The 22,947-nt window shown below is 39.4% G+C and overlaps 2 protein-coding genes across 2 annotated transcripts; one reads left to right on the top strand and one right to left on the bottom strand.

The window, feature by feature from the left end:
* Window positions 1–1,149: 1,149 nt before the first annotated feature.
* On the bottom strand, window positions 1,150–4,449 carry LOC139631901 (RIMS-binding protein 2). The gene is made up of 5 exons (XM_071496557.1): window positions 4,118–4,449; window positions 3,577–3,733; window positions 2,217–2,338; window positions 2,063–2,134; window positions 1,150–1,970 (listed from the first exon to the last, which is right to left on the bottom strand). Exons 1-5 carry the CDS (start codon window positions 4,337–4,339, stop codon window positions 1,905–1,907), a joined length of 639 nt encoding a protein of 212 aa, XP_071352658.1. The 5' UTR covers window positions 4,340–4,449; the 3' UTR covers window positions 1,150–1,904.
* A 4,299-nt stretch (window positions 4,450–8,748) lies between these two features.
* On the top strand, window positions 8,749–14,447 carry ywhag2 (3-monooxygenase/tryptophan 5-monooxygenase activation protein, gamma polypeptide 2). Its single transcript, XM_071496555.1, has 2 exons — window positions 8,749–8,986; window positions 12,339–14,447. Exons 1-2 carry the CDS (start codon window positions 8,900–8,902, stop codon window positions 12,993–12,995), a joined length of 744 nt encoding a protein of 247 aa, XP_071352656.1. The 5' UTR covers window positions 8,749–8,899; the 3' UTR covers window positions 12,996–14,447.
* The last annotated feature ends 8,500 nt before the right edge of the window (window positions 14,448–22,947 follow it).

Here is a 22,947-nt window from a genome sequence, read left to right as displayed (position 1 = left end):
CACACTTGGCAGCAGTTGTGCTGTCTGACTGGGCTTAATGGGGCGTAGGCTATGAATTTGCATGTGTGTGTGTGTGATTGTGTGTGCATGTAGATGTAGATGTACACTTCCTATAAGTCTAGATGTGCACTTCTGTATATATATATATATATATATATATATATATATATACAGGATATGTATGTATATCAAAAGAACGTGAAGTAGTTGGACCTACAACCACCTGCAGCAGTATTATTGTATTTACTTATTTTATTTCACATACTCATATTTCAAATACTCTCACACTGTGTGTATGTGTGTGTGTGTACATGCACAAACATGTGCACATAAGCATACACTTCCCTGCATATATAGCTTGTGTATGTGTGTACATGTGTGTGAGTGTGTGACTGTTAGAGCTTTTCCTGTGTTAACCACGTGGCTCAGACAGGGTTAATAAAAAGATCACGTTCACTTCTGGGTTTTCTTTCTTCTGTGGAGTCCAGACACTGGTAAGACACTGACAGTGAGAGACTTTATTTAAAAAATCTATTGATTGCTGCTTTAATCTGTTGCATCCTTTCAATCAAAATGCACTAAAATGTACAGGAAATACTACTTTCCGTCTCATTAATGTCCTATATCAGCATATTTTTAGCAAAATTTTCGTCAAATGTTGTGGGTACAAATGATTGCAAACTGTTTTCATGTTTCTCTCTCATAAAATTATGTTTTAGTGTTTTCTTGTGTCATACCTAATTTGTGAAAACTTGACTTTAGTCAACCCATCATGACTTCAGTGTTTGCGGTGGAGCGACCAGAAGCTACTGATGTACAGTGTTGTCACCCATAAAGTAGAAAGCACTACTAAACTTCACTATAAAGTGTAGTGTTTCCTACTTTATGGATGAGTATACTGTTGGCTGCAGAGGAATGTAAAAGAAGAAACCAACAAACTGTGTGAAAGATTAAGACTTTTAGGTCCATCATGACACCTGTTGAATTTCTCTGTCTGCTTTTGTCATTTAATTTTGTATTGTGGTCATTCATCAAAAAATGAGAAGATAATGGTGAATGTAAAAACTTATTTAAAACGTAGCATGAATATAAATCAACACAGACAAGTAGCTGAGATATATATGTAAAGGAACTCAGGTAAGCACTGTACAAATTCAAGAGTTTATTTTCACTTTCTGGTTTACAGTTTTTTCATCGATAACATAATTAATAATATCATTAATAATTTCCTTCATACAAACTTTGTTGTGAATTTTTGTAAATAAAAATTACTGCAAAACTCAAAAGATATTTTCTCCTAATTACTCCGTATGAAAAGACTATGAGCCAATTATAGAAAATATATAAACAAGGTATAAGGCAAATACTATTTTAATACACTTTGGTCTGCAAAAAACTGAGACTATAAGTGTATTATTAAGGCTAAAACATCTATCATTTGCCATCACGTATGCGTGAAATACTTACAGTCTGTTCATATTGTACATACATACATTTATGGATATACGGTATACGGTAAAATTATTGTGCATGTAGCTGAATAAAAAGAGAATTTTAAACATTGTCTTTATATGATTGTAATTTTCTGTATTTTTCTTCACTAATGATGATTTGTAATTTTCCTTACAATAAATGAATAGTCAGAATTGTATGACAAGAACTGTTTTCACTACAGCATCCTGATAAATACCAGTAATATAGGATATACTGATTTAATTGGCTGCTTATTTACGTGGACCCTCAAATTTGCCATTCAAAGCAGGTGCAGTGCTGTACTCTAATATAAAAATAGAAAATATATATTTGACACAACATGTCAGTTTAACAATTTTTTATAAAAACGTATGATTTCTCATTGTGTCTAAACGTTGGCATTTGTAGCAAATATCCTGGCGTGGCGTTTTCTAATCCCAGGGTAGTGGCTGCAGGAAGTTTGATGGAACCAAACCCCGTCGTCCATGCAGATCCCCCTAAAATTTAGATGAAAGTAAAGCTAGTGTGCAAAATTCAGTGTAAGAACTGAGCAGTAATCATTTTTTGTAACTGTAGAGGTGACACTTACATAGTAAAATCCATCCTGATCCATGTCACCAAACACATATATGATGTCTCCTGAACGAAAGCCAAGTTCAACCTGTAAGAGGAAAAGTCCAATTCAATTTTATTGTATTTTAAAACATCAGATTAGCCTCAAGTCTCATGATCTTAGTGCCTACTTCACTGTCCATGTTGGGTGAACTTTCCCATGGATCATAGTCAAATAAGGCCACCATTCGTCGAACAACCACATCCTCAGGGAGACTGGCTACGTCGCTCACATCTGGCGTTAAAGACATACCTGTAGGCCCAAAATACACAAACACTCCTTTGGAATCGCACAACATTAATGCTTAAATAGAAAATCATTTGCACATAGGTCAGTGAAAGCATCAAACCTGCTAAAAAAAGCTAACAATCTTGAGATAACAACTACCTTTGAGTAAATGTACTAAAAGAAATCATTATGTGGTCAGTTTAGTAGCTTCTGTGATATACACACACAAGATTTCTGCATTGCTTTTACATCTTATTTGTTGCAGTATCTGTTCTAAGCTTTATTAACTTCCTACAGTTACACAATTTCAGACCAGGCAGCAGCTCAGAGCAAATGGCTTCTCACAGACGATCACCTAGAGACTTCTGTACCTTTTTCAACAATAACAGTTGAAGATCGAGAGAGTATTTTCTTTTCTGCGTTGACTTTTGTATGTTACCCTACATGGACTGCAGTAGTGAAAAGTAACTAAGTACATTTATTCAAGTACAATTCTGAGCTATCTTTACTTAAGTATTGCTATGTCATGACCCTTAATACTTCCACTCCACTTTGAGAGGGAAGCACTGTACTTCTCACCCCACTACATTTATTTTACCTACTTATTACTTTACAGATGTAGATTGCTTTACAGATTAAACAACCAGATGATTTATATAGGATAGATAGGAGGATGCACATTTGTACATATGTATGCATGAACATTTCTTTCTCAAAGTTACATAACATTTTCAATGCAGGCATTTTATGTAGCACCACTCTTAGATACTTGTACTTGAGGATTTTGAATTTATGAGATTTTATTTGTACTTTTATTTGTGCTACTTTAATTTTATATACAAAAAATATGATCAGCTTATGCAATATGATTCATTATTACACATTACAGCCTTGCAGGGATTTACACAATAAGAATGATAAAGTTGTAACTTGTCCTGTCACAAACCAACAAGAGAGCTCCTGAAGAGAGAAAATAATTTTGAAGTTGTTTTACAAGATAATAACTATTGTCTTGTGCACTCAAGAAATTGAACACGCAAAATGAGTAGGCCCACTTTTACTTCAGATACTTAAAGTACCTTTTGCTGATAATATGTCTGCACTTTTAGTGAAGTAGAATTTGAATGCAAGACTTTTATTTGTAACAGTATGTTTAGATTGTGGTATTGCCGTTTTTAGCAAAGCAAATTTTCTGGGTACGTCCTCACTACTGCTGTTCTGCCAGTGTGTTACAGCACAGTGTCCTGCAGAAGAGATGATACCTGTGTGGTCCACAGGGAGGAATCCCTGCTGCATGAGTACATGTTTCAGGTACTCATCATCCACTGGGATCTCAGCCACCATGTTACTTGGCACAAAACCGGAGAGACCACCAGACTCTCCGTGATAGAAACCATCAGAGTCTTTGTCTCCAAACACCTAACAAATGCAGAGACAGATAGTTTTGTGATTTTATTTTAGGCTTTAAAAGAAAAAAAATGCATGTGTGTGCATTTGCATGTTGTAGCAGTAGTCAGGTTCATTTAAAAGGAGGCAAATCACAATCAGTTCAAAATCATGACAGGAAACAGAAAAAAAGCTCATATCTTCATGCACTTTCACCTGGCCTGAATCGAGCACAAACAGGAAACACCATCGTACTGTTTCAAAGAAGCTTTCAGCTGTTACAGTGAGGAAATACAACCCAAAACACATATTATACCTGTGCACCAGACACTAAACTGTACACTATAGGCACTGAAGTGTGACACTTTTACAGTATGTGAAACTACAAAGGTGTAAGAGATGTTACATTGTTTTTACCTTGATTATCTGTCCTGGTACAAAAGGCAGCTCCTCTGCAGCTGTCTCATGGTTGGGAGACATTGCAGCAGGGTTGTATGGGTAAAGTGCCACAAAGAGTCGGACAGTGGGTATGGACACCTGGCTCGCGGTCTCAAGTTCCCATTCTGCGAGCTCATCTGGAGTAGCAATCCTCACTTCATCTGGGTATATCAAAACATCCAGCTCCAGCCTTGTCTCCATTTACAGCAGCGTGAGCACTCAACTGTCCGCTTGGCAGACAGATGGCTGCTGTAGACAGACCTCACCTTACCCTTATCCTAATTTGAGGTAACTAAGCTAAGCAGAAGGAACAGTAATCCTCTTTGAAGCAAGTGGATAGATCCATTTGCTCAGCCCTACATGTTGCACTGTAAGACTCTATGTAAAGTAATGGGAGCAATGGTTTTTAAGAAAATTGAAAAAAGCTCCTATGTTGAAAAGAAACATTTTTTTTATTTTGGGTACATTATTTGTGGGCTTGTGTGCAGAAAGGGGGTGTCTGGTAACAGGTTTAACACATCTTTATTTTACTCAAATGCTCCACATGAGGGCAATATAAACTACAAAATAATACAAGGTCATATAACTGGTCAAGGAGTTTGATATACTTCACAAGACAGGGTGACATAATTAACAAATAATGCACATTGGGCCTTTAGTTGTACAAAAACCTTCACACAGTTGCAACTAATCAGTTTGCCAAAACCAGTGAAGTTAGATGAACCTGTAGCTTTTGGGGCCCTTCAGTTACCTGTTTTGCATGGTTGGTAATTCTGCCTTGCCAGGGTCTTTCAAATATTACTAAAGGGTGCATTATAAATACATGTCTGCAAAAACTGTTTGGAAAATCACTCTTTTCCTAACATCCAGTGAAAAATGATCAGTTTTATTCCCAGTGATGGAAGTAATGAAAAGAGTTATGAACCATTGATTTTCTAAAAAAAAAAAAAAAAAAAGGGTTGTTCATTCTTCATTAGAAATAGATTGAGTTTAGAAAGCAATTAAATTGAAGCATAACTGTGAGAATACATTAAAATGTACCATGACTTGACCCAGTTTACACGTCACTGAAAATCAGCACTTCCTCTCTTGACCTCTGGCCAGGTCAGCAGGTGATAATCTCCTGCTGCAGAGGAAGACAAAGGTTTGACGAATCTCTCTGTGTGTGTGTGTGTGTGTGTGTGTGTGTGTGTGTGTGTGTGTGTGTGTGTGTGTGGGTGAGAGAGAAAGAGCGAGAAATGTTAGTGAGAGAAACAGAAAGGTAGAAATTGGGGACCGTGGGGGTGGAAACATCTGACAGCATTGCATGTGCTTTGAGACCAAGTTTTTGGATTAGACATAGATGGTTTACTTGGTTTTATTCATTCTTATTTTAGTTGTTATTTTGATTTACATGCCCTCACCCCTCTGCCTTCACATCTGATGTTTTTTTTTTAACTCATAAGGGAAATGAACGGCATTAGCATTCATGCTCTTTGTTCACCGTAGAGTTCATGTGTTGCCTTTTAATTGTTAATTAGGTTTTAATTTCCTCTGTATTTTTACGTTTTCCATGGTCTCAATACTATTTTATTTATTTTTCTTATTATTATTTTATTTTTATATTTGTCGGCTTGAGGCCGATACCCTCTGATTGTTTTCAGTTTTGTGATTAACAGGTTTTGTTTCTTCTTCTATCCATCATGTTTGTTGATGTGGGTATTGAGTTGCATCAGACAATTGTCCCCAAAAGAATAAATTGAATTGAGTGGTTGTGCTGGGTCAGCACACATTCATAAACTCCTGACCTGAGAAGTGGTTTCATTCTTGTAGGTTTCAGCAGATGTTCCTGTGGTTTCAGAAGCTTTTTCACAACAATAAAGACTTTACTTTCACACAACTTATTGTACAGCGTGATGCCTTGTTCTCAGATACTTTCATTTTCGTTTTTGTCCAGAAGAGGGAGCTGTGAGCAGCCTTGTCTTCAGTTAGGTGGCTCATATTGCTACTTTGGTAAAGACTCTACACATAACTATGATAAAATAATCTTAAAGATTTAAATGACATGAGTGCCATGCTGAATTCATAGGTGATATGATATAAAACTGCTGCCTTTGATCAGTGGTGGAGGAAATATTAGTAAATGTACCACTGTAAAAAATACTCCATTAAAGTAAAATTCCCGTATGGAAAATGTTACTAAGGCAAATTTACCTAAATATTATTGGAGAAATGTACCTAAAGTATCAAAAGAAAAAGTAATGACACTCAGAGCAGAGAAATGGTTCCTTTCATTATGGATTAATATGCAGATAATTTTGATGTGTTAAATGCAAGAAAATGAGATGTTACCCAGTTACCCAGAGCTCTAAGGGACGTCTTCACGTGTCTTAAAAACAATAGTTCAAACCTCAATATGTAGCAGTTTGCAATCTTTAAAGACAAAGAAAACTGCCCTTGATAATGGTATCAACTGCCTTAAATGTGTTTATAAAATAAAGTTCAGCCTCACCAGCAGAGTTTGCTCTTTACATCTTTCACTCACTTATGACCTTGACAGGAAACACTGTGATCTCAGGTTGCAGTTCAGGGACATCCTATGTGTGTGTGTGTGTATATATATATATATATATAGGATGTCCCTGAACTGCAATATATATATATATATATATATATATATATATTATAAGGCAAACAACCAATTGACTAATTGAAAATTTGTTGCACATTAGCCCCACTGAAGTAGAACATCATCTATGATCTGTCGTCCATCTTGTGACCATTCTCTTTAGTTTCTTTTAGTTTAGGCCATTTGTTTAAACCTTTTTCTTTTAAAAGCTAAATTGCTTTCATTTTTTTCTCTGTGTCAAGTAATTAACACACAGAAAATCTCAGGCAAGGTCATATTATTCCATAATAGGAGACGTGTAAGGCTGCAACCAACAATTATGTTCAATATAAATGTCTGGCAATTATTTTCTTCTATAATTGATTGACTGTTAAGTTAATAAAAGGTCAGAAAATAGTGAAAATAGTGAAAAGGAAAAAAAAGTTTGTTGAGTTCACTGTCAAAACTAGTAAATTTTGACATCTGTGAGAATGGCATCACTTAATAAAAAAAAGGAAAAAATGATTAATTGATTCTCAAAATCTCTCAAGCACTGGTTGGTTCTTGGTGCCCAGGAAAATAAAAAAAAACTGCCATGTACAGGGCAATGGAGATCAGTGGGTTTCAACAGAGGTACAACAACAAACTTTTGCCCCAAAGGTTAATCCGGCCATGGCTGCCACAGTCCAGATGGCAAAAGGTCTGAGATGCCAAAAAAATGGAATACTCTCTAGTTATTACCATGTGATCACAACACTGATCTCAAAAAACAAAGATGGAAACCTGCCATCTTTGGATAGAAAAAAGAGTTGCAACTTGAGAGACAGGTCAAAAATCTTTTTTATATGAATTTCTAAACATTGGTGGTTAATATCTATTAGATAAACTGATGGTTACCTCTATGACCCAAATGTAAAAGAACCCCACCCCAACCCAAGTGTAGAAATGAGCTGCTGCTGTTCATTGCAGAAACGCTGGCCCAGAGTGTTAGACCTTTTCTCCAGGGTGGACAAAATAAAGTGATAACACGGGAGCCAAAGACAAAAAGCAGATACTCATTTGGTCTGGACGTTCCCACAACCCCATACAGAGCAACTCATTTTCTAATGCTAACTTTGTACATGCTGAAAAGCTAAGAAAATACGGAGACTGTTTACTATAGGAACCACGTTGCCCAACATGTGCAGAGGCCTTTGCAGGCACAGGCCACAGGCTGTGAAGGTGATCACCATTGTTAATCTGTGGCGCTGTTTCTAAATAAACTACAGTGCCCACACTCACTCTGACTGGCAGTGTGGCTCACTGGTGTGTTTTGGACAGTAATGGAGTTAATGGCACAGAAGAATAAGATAAATCAGGTTTTGTATACACGTAGATATATTGCATTGTTGGTTTCGGTCATTTCGTGGTGATTGTTTATATCCTCTAATGGCTACTCCAGCATGATAAGGTCACAAAGCAAAATGGTGTCATGAACTTGAAAGGTGTACTTCACTGGCCTTCCCAGTCACCAGATCTAAATCCAACAGAACACCTTTGGCAGCATGAATGTGGAGCTGACGAATCTGCATAAATAATGCCGCCATGGCTGCAGGAACCAGAGTCTTTAAAACCCTGCGGATGTTGTGGAATCCATGCCATGAAGAACAGAGGCTGTTCTGAGAGCAAAGGGAGGAACTACCCAGTATTAATATGGCGTTACTAATAAATTGCTCGGTGGGTGTATATTTGAAATTGGCCCCCTTATAACAAGTGAGATTGAGCATGCTCCTGGCTCCAGCATGCAGCCACACTGGACTCCATTTCCCACAGGACCCTGAGCCCAGGGCTGCTCCCATGCATCCCACCGTCCCCGTACGCCTGTCCCCTCTGGTTCCCATGTATGGAGAGTTACATCATTGGCACAGACACCCACCTTTCTGAGTGATGACGCAGCCGAGGGAGAGTGTGTGAGGAGGAGGAGGAGGAGGAGGGAGGGAGGAAGGGAGGGAGGGAGGGAGGAGAGGAGAGGAGAGGGTGTCCCGTCTGCACGGAGCATAGACAGACAGCAGGGAACAGCTGCAGCGTTAGGCTCGCGTAAGATTTCACTGCATTGCGATTGAAAAATATCAATCATTTCATCCGCAAAACCCAAGCAGAGCAGCTCGACAAAGCAGCCAAACATCATCTAAACAATGGTCGATCGTGAGCAGCTGGTGCAGAAAGCCAGGCTGGCTGAACAGGCTGAGAGATATGATGATATGGCAGCAGCTATGAAATCGGTAAGTTCATTCAGAGAAGATCATAATTGTGACTGTTTAGTGTGTGAGTGATGTTTTATCACTGCTCTGTTTGTGGAAAGGCTCGACCCGCAATCTGGATTACGTTGGCTGTTAATGTGCGGGGGTCTCACTTGATATTCGGGCACTACAATCAGGCATCACAGTAAAGTAATATTTTAAATGTTCATTGTCTTGTTCATCGACAGCCCAGTGCCCGGTTTTTTTTTACGAGTCGAGTCCAAATCCTCTGCTCCTTGGGCGGTGCCTTTCTGTCGGCCGTGCCGTTCAATGAAGGGATATTACAATGAAATGCACACAGGCCTGAGTTTGATCCCTCACTTCATGAGGAATTCATTTCATACAATGGCTCTGCTCTGTTGCATTTGCTGCTTTTTTTTTTTTTTCCCCCCACCCTCTTCCCTTTAAACACCGCACCTCCCCTCCCTCCATTATACCGAATTTATAAGAGCTCCTGCCGCTGGGAGCCATGTGAGGTTGCTCGGAAAAAGCCTATCAACTGCTGCTGCCCCCTCCTCCTCCTCTTCCTCCTCCTCCTCCTCCTCCTCTCCTCTCCTCTTTGTCACATTAATTAAAATGATATACATTATCAGCATCTGCATATTCTTCCTTCCCCTGTATGAGACTTAGAGGTATGACTGATGAATAAAAATCCCTCCAAAAAGACACTTTAAACTGCTCTTTCCTCTAAACAAACGTAGGAGGCAGCAGAATCTCTCTAGAATATTCTTTGTCGTATTGCAGTGAGTCAACATGATCAGATTCCTTTTGTAGCCTTTTGTCTTCTCCTCTCTTGACCGCTTCACTTCTCAGATACTTGCTCATGTCTCAATCTGTGCATGTGCTGTTTCCGTGTCCGGGCAGACTCCTCCCGAAATCCAGCAGAAATTTGAAGTCATTTTGGGTTAGTGAGCCTGATTAAATACTGTAGTATCTGATGCAAAGAGGGTGACATGTGTGGCCTGTCTCACAGGAGCTTTCTCCGCTCCTATTTGACAGTGCTGAGGACATAGCCTTTATCTGCTTTTCCTCTTCTTCTTTTTTTTCCCCTCTCTCTCTCTCTCCCTCCCCTTAAGAAATTCTGGAAACTGGACTCACCAGTGGGTTGAAAAAAAATTGCTGTGTCACACCAGCTCATACTGGCACCAGTAGCACCCCGGGAGTCTTAGCTGGGCCTGTGTGAGCTCACATAGAGATCAAACTCATCATACTTGCTTTAAATGAGGAACATTTTGTCTTATGTTCCTCAGGAGAAATGAAGTGAGCCCCAGTGGATCGTTTGTCATCGAGGGTTTCTGGTTGCAGGAGGTGGGATGATGTGTGTTCAGGGAGGGATTCCTTTCCCTTTAAACAATCTGCCATGTCAGTGCGGTCCAAACTAGGCCCCTTTGCAGGGGTGTGTACTCTCACTCTCTAATCAAAGGGAATCCCTTGCCATTGCAGCCAGAAATGACAAACGATAGGCCATCACCTTTGTGTCCCTCATGAAAAATATATGTAGATTACTTTCATGTTAACAGCCTTGAATGCAGCTTTTCAGGCAGACTTTTTATGGATACGCTGGTACTGCAAGATTATTTTCCTTGTTCATTTTTTATACCTTCATTTTTTTTTCCAAAATCCAGAGATATTTAGTTTACTATTATAGAAGATTAAGAAAACCATGATTATCAAATTAGTTGCTCATTAATCAATTTAGCTGGGCTAATTGTTTCAGCTATAGATTTGCAAGTAGTTTTTTTTTTTTTTTGCCCCAGATGAGGATCTAGGTAGTTAATGTCAGTATGATAATTAAAATCATTGCATCCCATAGAATATACAATTCACCAGTGTCAACCAATGATGTATTTTCAGCTATTTTCTTTTTGTTATGTATCAACATAACTCTGATCCAATGGGCACTGTAGTAATCCCGAACATCACTTCATCATATTGACTGATGTCCTATTTGTTTCCTTCAAAAAAAAAAAAAAAAAATATATATGTATATGTATATATATATATAGATAGATAGATAGATCATTAGATTTGTGTTACAGTTTTGAGACGACAGATAAATCTCTACAGGTTGAGCCCTCCTCTCTGTCCACTCGGTTGTGTGACGCTTGAGCAGAGTGTCAAAACAGAGGAATGAGAAATGTTAGCACCTCAGGGAGATTTTCAGATTAAGAACACTCTCAAGATGAAAGGTTGTGTGTGAAAACTAAGCTACACATGTCTTCATTTTGATCCGTATATTTCAGGCCCTGTGCAGTTATTGATCTGACAGAAGGCACGTTCCAACACAAGGTTGCTTTTCCAAATCAAATAAGTCTGAGTTATTCAGCCTTTTTATAGCAACACAACAACTGGACTACCATCCTGTCAAAATCTAAGTTTAACAGTCAAGCTCTGAGTGATGTCACGGCGTGGTCTTTTAGACAGGTAAAAAGGTCAGTTTCAGCCAGAGAGAAGGTCACTGGGACACGTGAACCGTCTGTGCAGTGATGGTTTTCATTTACAGTGCAGCTGCCCCCAACTGCTCGTAGGAACATTTTAGCCATCTCCAGCACTCCTTTCAACCCCCCTCCATTTGCCCACCCCTTTCCTATCCCACCCCCCCCACCCCACCCCAACCCCCCACCCCAACCCTCCTCCCAACCCCAACTGCCGCCGACTATCTTGAATATCGTTTCTCACTAACTAGCATTAGCTGTCCACGTGACAGCTGGAGCTACTGGTGCACTAAATTAATGGATTGCCATGGAAACTGGGAATCGCACATGACAAGTGAAATATTGCTCATTTTCTGTGCCGTGAACTGTGCTGTTAGTCCAGATTCTTTCATGTAAAAAGACAGAAAAGATGGTGATTTGCAATTATTAGGGCCACAACTAATGACTGTTTTCAACATCTTACTTTCCTTCATTATTTCATCAATTATTTGGTTTGTAAGAAAGTGTCTATAACAGTTTTCCAGAGTCCAAGGTGACTACCTTCCCTTTTGACCAAATATATTTTCGTGGGATTTTTACGTCTCTATCACAGACAGTAGTTGGAAGATGACAGGAAACAAGGACAAGAGATGCAACAAAGGTCCCCAGCCAGACCCTGTCAGGGGTCAGCGTATTAACCCCTAAACCATAGGGACATATCAAAATTTCCTTTATTTGGGTCCAAAACTGAAAGATAATAAATTTTTTCCCTTTTTCTGTTGACTAACTGACTTAAACTCTAGTAATAAAGCTTTTCTCAGATGATATTTTCTTTTTATAATGTAAATGCAATTGGATGCTGTTAATCATGGCTTTTGCTCTTAACTGGTGTGTAAATTTTCCGTTTTTTCATCTTCCAGGTAACAGAGCTGAATGAGGCCCTGTCCAATGAGGAGAGGAACCTCTTGTCTGTGGCCTACAAGAACGTGGTTGGGGCCCGCCGTTCCTCCTGGAGGGTGATCTCCAGCATTGAGCAGAAGACCTCGGCCGACGGCAATGAGAAGAAGATTGAGATGGTCAGGGCCTACAGGGAGAAGATTGAGAAGGAGCTGGAGGCTGTGTGCCAGGACGTGCTCAACCTCCTGGACAACTTCCTGATCAAGAACTGCAGTGACACGCAGCACGAGAGCAAGGTGTTCTACCTGAAGATGAAGGGCGACTACTACCGGTACCTGGCAGAGGTGGCCACGGGGGAGAAGAGAGCCACTGTGGTGGAGTCGTCGGAGAAGGCCTACAACGAGGCCCACGAGATCAGCAAGGAGCACATGCAGCCAACCCACCCCATCCGCCTGGGCTTAGCTCTCAACTACTCTGTGTTTTACTACGAGATCCAGAATGCCCCAGAGCAGGCCTGTCATCTGGCCAAGACCGCCTTCGACGATGCCATTGCCGAGCTTGACACCCTCAACGAGGACTCCTACAAAGACTCCACTCTCATCATGCAGCTGCTCCGAGACAACTTGACACTGTGGACAAGTGACCAGCAGGATGACGAGGGAGGGGAGGGCAACAATTAAAGAGAAACCACACTTCGAAAAAAATATATGAAGGGCCGGTGGACTTTGGCAGCCGCTTTTGCCGATGAAACTACCGCAGCAGCAGTTCTTTATTTTTCCATGTGTTAAAAGAAAAGAATCAAAAGAGAGGTGAGAGTGGAGGTTAAATCTTAGTTTAAATATATATAGAAATATATATACAGTTGAAAGGGGCCTCCGTCTTCTTGATTTTCTCTTTGACATTTGCCAAAACCACTGATATGTCAGTCAATCAGCCTGAAGTGGTTGTTGTTCGATTGAAATGGCAGCCTCACACTGGCATAGGAACTGGTCTTGTTCTGTCAAGATAAGCTGCTTAGTTAGGTTTTTGCGTGATAGAGATGCATTTGAGTCACTTGAGAGAGAAAATGCTTGAATGGGAATGCCTCACAAAACTAGTTTGCATTGGTTCCAGTAGTAGCCTACATATGAGAAAGGGCCCCGAAAGCCATGGATGTTAAACTCGAGCCAACAACGAGAAAAGAGAAAGTTTTAAACTGATAAAATCCCCCAAATTTAAAAAAGGATAAATTGCACGGGAGCGAAAATGAGGATTAGTTAGACAAAATTTATTCCCCTCCTTCTGTCTAAAGTGTATTTGGCATCTCACAGATTAGTCTGTTTTGTCACTGGAACCATTGATTCTTTTGGAGGTGAAGATTACTAAAGGCAGAGACTTAACAATACAAAACAAAACAAAAAAATGACAAAAAAATGAAATAAAAGCAGCTTCAGAGTTTGTGGTTTACTTCTGTGTTTGTTTTATTAAATGCACTTGCCTACTATACTGTTTCTTCAGTGTAAGATGATGACAACAATAATATCGATTATTCAATATTGTGCATGCTGGTGATGTATTTATATACAGTAGCTTGACTTTATTAACTTATACTGTGGGTGTTAAGTATTCATATGACTGAGAAAAACAGGCTTTGTCTGATGTTGATTTCTAATTTCTAATTTATTTCGTTTTGTTATGGTTTTTGATTTGCTATACCAAAATGGTGATCGTAAAAATTGACCTGTAATGGGCGTTGCTATAGTGACATGCAATATGTGTATTTAATTTGTTAATGAAAGAAAAAAAGGAAGATAAAAACCCACCAGTGATCACTTAATCTTACCAGCTGGTGTTTGTCACATTGAAGTATGATTATGATATATTTTGTTCTTTGAACAGTATTTAAGTACTTTTTTCTGTCATGCTATCCAGTTTTAATAATGGTGAAGTTTTCAGGCTCAGTGTTTCTGTTATGATTCACAAACATGGACCATATTTTATTTCTGACAGTATACATTTTTTTTGTTTGTTTGTTTTTATACCTTTTAGCTGTTCCTGAGTGACAAAATATCTTGAATGTGAGTCATTATGTAGCAGTTGCACAAGAACCGAAATAATAGCTATGATAATAAAAAAAATATGACTAAATTATACATGCACCATTTCCGTGGTGGTCTAGTGTATTGTTGTATCGTCACCCATAAGAAATTTGTTTTTAAGGAAAAACCATTTCGTAGAGAAAACGTTTTAATGCTTTGTTTTGTGCCCTGAGTACAGTTTGTGCTTTCTTTTTGTGCCTGTATCATTATTTAATATGCCTCATTTGCAAGTTAACCTTTACAGCAAAAAGGATTTATCTGCCAGTATTTTAAGTTTCTGCAAGCACGTGTCCAAGATTTAACATTTTCCCTTCAATGGTTCCTCACTTTTACATGTGTCTGCTCTCTGTACAGCACATAGATATGAATATTCAACACCAATGCACAAATACAGTCACAGGGAACGCATAGGCAATTCACCAGAATTGGTTATTGATTAGCAAAATGTGAGACTTCACGTCTTCAGAACAAACTTTAGACACCAGGAAGCTGCTTAAGAGCACAGAAAGCTGCTGAATGGATTTATCGTCATAATGCTGCTAGTTCTATAGATTATTACATTAATATATTCATACAGATGGCAGTTTATTTTTCCTAATCAATGGCAGTTATGGGGGACAGTTTTATTTTTTATTTCAGATGTGATGGCTTAAGAGAGAAACCAAAAGCCTTAAGGTCAGTCACACACCCTTGTTCACGTATGCCAATTGTGTCACCACCATGAGTCAGCCTCCATGAGCTCACACTCTATGTTACAGCTGCTTTGATTTATTTTTAACATAGTATAAGGTTGATGGTCTTGAAGGCTCGCCAGACAAATTGCATGAAACCCTGATGCCAATCTGCACAACTGCTCACACAGATCCTAAATATTATAATGGAGTTGAATCCTACACAAGTTATGTGTGTAACAACGAGTGGAAACTGAATATTTCTCTCACTTTTTTTGTTTGAATATTTTTGCTTGTCAGGAGACTTTCACTCATTGCCAATAATACATGCATTATTTTTTTTTTCCTGTGGTTTGTGTTTTATTTTTTCATTTTTTCAGATGTTGTTCTTTGTTTCTGTGACATGAAAACATACAAATACAAGATCTGAGGAAAGAATTAGATTTTAGAGCTGACCTACTGGAAAGTAGCAAGGGTGGGGAAATGGTGGTGGTGGTGGTGGTGGGATGTTAGCTGAAAATGGGATACAAACTGTATGCTCTGAGGAGTTTTTGGTTGCCATCTGTTGCCCATTAAAGTTATTTGTTTATCTGTATTATTCTATATTTTCATTTCTTTCTGTAATGTAGCCATTTACAGCCATACCAGAAACACCACAGCTCATTCCTTTTCATTCTGTAAGTTCATGACTGAACAGATTTTTAACATTTCTGTTGAGTTTTACAGCCCACACATTGATAAAGGATGTCAATATGACCTTATGTAACCCTTTGTGGGTCACATAACTGGTGTGTGTGTGTGTGTGTGTGTGGTATGCTTGAGTGTGTACTGTATATGCCTGCACCACTGTATGTGTTGAGTGTCTGTGGGTGAATGTATGAGATGGAGTCTGTATCAGCTGCAGTGCAGAGACACTGCCAGCTCACGCAACAACTACAGTATGTCTTAAATGAGGCTCTTTTTAAGGCGGCTTTGCTAATCATTAACTAAATTAGGCCATAGATCAAAGAATGTTGCTTCAAAAGACAACAGATTTTATTATCACAGCAGAGACGCGCTACAACAAAATGAAATCCTGCACCTCATGATGGACAATGGAAGAAGAAACTGCATCTTTCGAGAATTTAAATTTACATTTACATAGTATCTATATGCCTAAAGGTCGAGTTTCTCTGGTTAATTGTGCATATCTGTGTGTTTCAAACTGGGAGTCACCCCCTCACACTGATTGATAATCTGAAGTGCCAAGCTGCTGGACCGCCCACCCTCAGACTGCAGCCTCTTGCTGCAGCTTGCTGCACTGAACCTTTCATGAGATGAAATTCTGTGCTTTGAACAGTCCTCCTCGCCAGCCAATAGCTGACAAGCACACTCTCTGCAGCCACCAATCCTGTTCCTGTTGCTAGGGCTATAATAAGTATCCCACTATTAGCCTGGCTCCTTGCTGCACTGCTCAGACACCTATTGCATCCTGTAAAAAATGAGAGCTCAAAGCGCACAGGAGGCATTAGGATTCAGCACCAACCTATCTTCCAGCCTGTGTTTTAATGCACTGCTACACTTTCAGGGACATTGGTGTCATCTTTATTGGTAAATGTTGCTGACATTACACATCCCAAGACATACTGGGGCCTACATGGACATGTAATTGAATCTCCAGCAGCAACAAATTCAATTTAGCACTTTCCATGTCACATTAAAGAAAAATTAAATAGATATTTACCATGAAATAACAGATAATTCATGTCGTTTACATTAAGCATGCATATCCAGTCAAACCAGTTTATTAAATGGAAGTAATCTACATCCGTGGAGAATATTATGTTATGTGAATATGCACAAAACAGAAAATTGTCCTGCCATGCATTAATTCCACTTATACAATAACTGCTCTGTCTGATCACTTTCATCACATGGAGCATTATTTCCCCAAGGGGAGGCCAGGATGACAAGGCAGAAGTGATCATCGAGCCATAATTATGTCACCCAAAGGCGAACGCTGCATCGAATTACTCGTTAGCATCAGTAGACAGCCACTGTGATGCCACTTTTCAACAGCACCTTGATGCAAAGGTCTGATGATATAAAAGAAACTATCAAAAATAAACTGTGGAAGCCAGGTATGTCTTGAAGATGGTATGGTTATTTTTGTCCTCTCTGAATTTTATGAGCTCTTTCAAGTTTGTAGAAGGGTAGTTGTGCACACATCCCCTCCTCTTTTTAGGTCAGGTATAGAATAACAGATTCAGTGAAGGGAAAACGAAGAGGGAAAATGAAGAGTCTACATGCCCTGGACTCAAAAAATAGTCTGACATTTTGTAAAATATGCTTGCTTGCTTTCTTTCTGAGACTTAGAGGAGATGATGGATACCACTCTCATGTTTATTCACAGAATAAGAAGTCACTGCCAGGAGCTGGTTAGCTTAGCCACTTAAAGACTGGAAACAGTGGAAAGCAGCCAGGTTTGGTTTGACCATAACAAAATCAACCTACCAGCACCTCCAGTGTTTCTGTCCTTTGGTGACTTTCTGAAAATAACAAATGACATTTTGGGTTTTGTAGAGCTGAAACAGATGTCAAGCATGTCAAGTTAGTGAGCTTTTCGTTATCTTTTGACAGAGCCAGCTTTTCCTCTCATTTTCCAGTTTTTAGGCTAAGGCTAACCAGCCACTGGCTGAAGCATTGTATTTATCATACATACTGGATGTGAGAGTGGTGTTCATCTCCCCTTGAAACTATTGGTAAGAAAACTAAGGTGTAATTTATGAAATGTCAAACTATTTATTTTCCTTTACCTTGGTTTTAGTAGACTTTTTTAAACATCACTCGGTCCACACTGAAATCATTCAGCAAACTGATTAAACTGATTACAATTTACAATTTTTAACAGACATTCAGAGGATGAAGCCTCCTGATCTGATGATTCCCTCATGTTTCCTCTAGAGCCAGCAGCTGGTACGGTGTTGGTTTGGAGTGAAATATATTGGCAGATATTGGATGCATTATGTTTAAAGCTAGTTAGCAAACATTTAACAAGCTAAGATGCTGAATAACAATTATACTTGGCTGCTAAACATCACCTTGGCATGATGTTTGGGTGGTATTAGCATTTAGCTCAAAGCACTCCTGTGTTCAGTACAGCCTCATATGTCTGCTAACTTGGCTGTAGAGTTTTAGTCTAGTTTGAATCCGATAAGAATCCAGTTGTTAAGGACTATTTTTCGTCTTTCTTGGTTATTTTAGGCTTAAACGTCAGATTTCTTGTTTTGTTTTCTCAAGTCCTTGCATAGCTGTAAAACATGAGGTGACTATTGGCAAAAGGAAGTCACATAGGCTTTGATGCAGTCTATTATTTTTCTTTGTTAAGTTTGTTAACTAAATGTGGTATTTCTTGCTGTCTGCAAATTCCTGCACTAAAAGGTGTTTAACCTACTGGATCCAAAGCTGGATCAACAACCAGGAGGCAACTGCTCAGAGGCTGTTATTTCATTCTACACAAATAGTTGAATCACAAATTTGTACAGGATTTGCACCTCTGAAGGACAATATCAACCATGTGAGGTCCTACTTCATCCATCTTTTGGCTCTTCTTATTCACACAATGAAAAACAAACGATTATGAGAAGGTTAGTTAGACAAGCATAAAAACTGGAGAGGGCAATTTAAACAGGCACGGAAATCCAAGTAAAGAACAACAAAAGCACCTGTGAAAATGGCAGGTATATACGTATACTGACTGGGTCGATGATCATCTGGTGGGTGGATGGAAAACGGCAGGTCTGAAGAAATTAAGGGACAAAACAGGAAGAGATGTAAGGTGAGATAAGGAGAAGTAAACAGGGACGATGAAAGAAAAATGCCCATCATTATTCCTTGAAGCCCTAACAGCTGTTTTTGTTTGAGAAACTGTCAAAGCTGAGTTTTTAATAAAAAATGATTCAAACAATAAATCAATTATTGAAAGTGTTGCCAGTTAGTTTTAGTTATCAATCAACTAATTAATCAATCAACTCAGAATTTCAGCTCTAGTGTCCTGATTGGTTTGTGCAAGCCTCAAACTGCAATGTAGTGAGGATCAATAGGGACCAAACAACACATTTTAGCCCTGGTGGGCCCTGAGAGGTTAATCAGACCACATCTGTGATTCAGACTTCTCACAGTCAATGCTGACCGATTCATCATCAACCAGACCTCAAGGCTGTTGTGGGTAGTTCTGGAGCAAAAGTGGCAGCTGTATGGACTGGACAGAGGATGGTAGCAACAAGAGAGCAAACTGAAGTTTGATTTCACACATTTCCTGAAAGAATATCTTCTCTAATTTTAAAACAGGATGGATAAAGAGTTGCAGGTTTTGGAAATCTGGAGGTGAAACATGGCAGTTCATGACCAATCAAGTGTTAAACATAAAACACTCAGCACTGGGATCAGACACGATGAGACCATATTTTCTACGCAGCACACCACAGCACATCACACCACACCACACAACACACACTGATCAGACATGTCGGATTTTGAAAAGTTTATGATCCGACTCAACGTGATCTGCACCTCAAAGATGCAAAGAAGATAATAGCTGTACAGCTCCAGAAATATCAACCCGTTAGAGGGAGAAAAGAGAGATGGAAAGAAAGAGGGGACCAATGTAGACGCAGAGAACAGAGACAGATCTATAAATAGGCCTCCCTGCAGCCTGTGAGTAGACAGTGAGTAGACCAGAGACATCAATGTGACAGCATCTCCACTATAGAGATCTATCTGCTTCTGTATGGACCGTGGGAGTTCATATCTTCAGTTAAGAGTCTGATTAATCAGTGACATGACATGGAATTACGCAGGTAACACGTATAATCAACTCTGATATCTGCTGTTTTCTTAAAGTCCCATTTTGTTTTGTGTTGTTTTGTTTTTCTCACAGCATTAAGTTATGATAAGACAAAGGGCACTGCTGACTCTTTCAGGCACAAAGACAGCTGTTATGCGTGGCTGCAGCATAATGAATTATTCAGGCTTACATTTAGACTTTGTATTATTTATCAAAAAGTGCCACAACGTTCAGCTGAAGGTTTTAAGAGGATATTTTAAGGAGCAGTTGTCCCAAAACATTGCAGTATACATTGCATCTGATAGAAAAGCTCTCTGACTCCAACATCCACCACTGCTGTCTTTCCATTGGATAATTTGGTTATGCAAAACTTACATGCTGTAGGTGACATTTGGACAATTGATAACTACAGAGGCTTGTGTGATGAGCACAACTTTGTAAAAGGTGAGTCTAAAATTAAGTGCACCCCCCATCCCCCTGTTTCACAGTTGCGTCACTGCTGCGTGTTTTTTCAGGGCCTCCCATTGCTGGAGAATCACAGTCACACCACATTCCCTGACAAAATAACACAACTATCCTCAAACTCCATTATTTATATAAACTGTTATTTGATATGTTTTTCTTGGAATACATGAAAATTTACTTTCTCGAAAATAATCAATGTCAGTGGTAATTACCAGCGTCCAAGCAGCTCATAAACATTTCCGTACCATACGCATGAATTGCTGAATTGCTATTGATTTTTGTTGTAATAGGACTTTGATTATCTTGGGTTGCGAAACCCTGACCTTGGGATCCCCAGAGATGGGCTTACTTATTGTACCACTGGGGAACCAGGTGCAACACACACCTTCACACATGTTGAAGCAACATGTCATGTGCAAAACATTTACCAAATTTTACATATGGACTCAGTAATGACCTTTGAATGGTTGAACTAAATTCCCTTGAATCCTTCCAGCCGATTCAAAGATATAAACTTTTCGCATTTACATTCGATTTTTTTAAAATTGCCGGAAAATTAGACACTATTAGAGCAGAAGACCAACAGAGAAAAGATGCAGATGAATTGAGAGATTAAAACAGAATTGAAAAGAATTGGAAAAACATAAACTTGATATTTATAGCGTCACCTTGAGGTCAGTAAGTGGTGTGTGGAATTTGCATCCCACCTGCCAATTTAGGTGAGTTTTGTTCTTACCATTTTTGGTGCGCAAATACAGGGCCGTTACCCTGTTGTGCACTTTGGGGCCACTGCCAGGAGGCCACCTGACACAGCCACCATGCATTACATTCCTGTATATCAAGTGTAAACCAGACAGTGAAAATGTGTTGTAAATCAAATGATGATTGTCGATCAAGGGTCCCCAAAGGTAAATTTTGCTGTCTTTTCTTAGTCTCACAGAAATAAATAAGCTCTTGTTTGATAATAACTGAATTCTGACCTCCTTTTTTTTGTCATTAACAGGCATTGGAATGTAACTAACTCCTCCTGGAGAATTAATCAGATCAGTATCATATTTGGTCAGTCTAATTGTAAGACCTGCGTGACACTAATTTGCAAAGCTTTAGAAAATGTTTTCGTTTAACTGCCCATGGTGACACAGCGATGTGAAATATCTTTCATGTGCTTTATATGTTTACACAATCCTTGTTGTGCAGGACTTGCAATGGAATATTTTTACAGTGTGGTGTCGTAATGTTGTACAGATTTTGAAGTCCTTGAGGCAAATTTTTCATCTTTGTGATATTGAGCAATATAAATAAAATTTGACTTTCCTACTTTTACTGATGTAAAGGATCTAAATATTTCCTCTGCCTTTTGCAAGTTTTAGATACAGAGACATGAACAAAACCATTAATAATGCTAATGATGCTGTTAATAATGCTGTTCATGTTAATAATGCTGTTCTTGGTGTACAAAATTAGATGAGTTGAGATTTTCGACATCAAACATGAATCAGACCTCCTGCTCTGTTCTAACATCAAGAGTCACTGATGTTGTGTAAGGGGCTTCCTGGACCCCGACATAAAGTGTCCAAAGCCTCTCTGCATAGTTGTACAATCAGAGGATCCTCCACAGTCAGCTCACTGTCAGAGGAGGTGACCTATCTATGTGACCTCCTCTGACAGAGCACTGACCAGGGGGGCGTCTGCAGCGAGGAGGCCCCACACAGTGAAACAGCTATAATGGTGTGCTAAATTTAGCTGCGTCAGTATTAGAAAGTGATTTTTTTCTTTCCAGCTGACATGTTTTTTCTCATGTCTGCTCATAGTCATACCTGTCATGGATGTTTTTACACAGGAAAAGGTTGAGAAAGTGAGAATAAAACGGTATTATTTGAATGACTTAAATGTTTTTAATTCATCTGTTGAGGCTGGATCTAATAAAAGCATTTTTAGCAGTTCTGAATGCCTTTCTTGCTCTTTATTTCTAGTGAATTCACATTACGAGGTGTTTGTGCATTCTGTTACCTTAACAGTGTCTTGCCGGTCATGCTTTGTTTTACAGTTCCTCAGGTGCCAACTGGTTGACAAATTATACCTTCCAGTGTTTGTGGGTCTGCCTGATGTCTGAACTGGTGAGTCACTATGTATGTGGGCACAGGGGATTCCTAACAGTGCAGGGAAGAAGAAGACAGAGCTGGAAAAAAGGAAAGCCTTCCTTCACTTTGTAGCCTGGAGGGGGATGTACAGTTCTGTTGACAGCGGGTCAGTGAGGTCAGTCGTGGTGAATAACAGGCAAGAAAAGCGAGAGAGAGAGGGAGAGGGAGAGAGAGAGGGGACGGTGACGTGGAGCCGGCTGAGGCTACAGGAGTGAAACGTGGCGTCGTGACAGGAATGGAGGGTTAACTGTGAGAGCCAAGGGTCAGTTTAGCTAAATATCTGAGGCTGAACTGCAGCTGGCTCTGGATGTGGAAACTGAGGGAGTCTGGGTGTGGAACCAGACGCTGAGGCAAAGTTTCCCCTGCCCATCGATGAAACAATCGCACTACAGTTGTTGCCCAGAAACAAAGACCTTATTATGCATTTGGACATGCAGAGAAATAGCATAGAA

This window comes from Trachinotus anak, unplaced genomic scaffold, assembly GCF_046630095.1.
Source record: "Trachinotus anak isolate AG129_WGS33_773 ecotype Australia unplaced genomic scaffold, CSIRO_AGI_Tana_v1 ptg000014l, whole genome shotgun sequence".
Lineage (NCBI taxonomy): Eukaryota > Metazoa > Chordata > Actinopteri > Carangiformes > Carangidae > Trachinotus > Trachinotus anak.
This window is presented reverse-complemented; position numbering and strand designations above follow the sequence as displayed.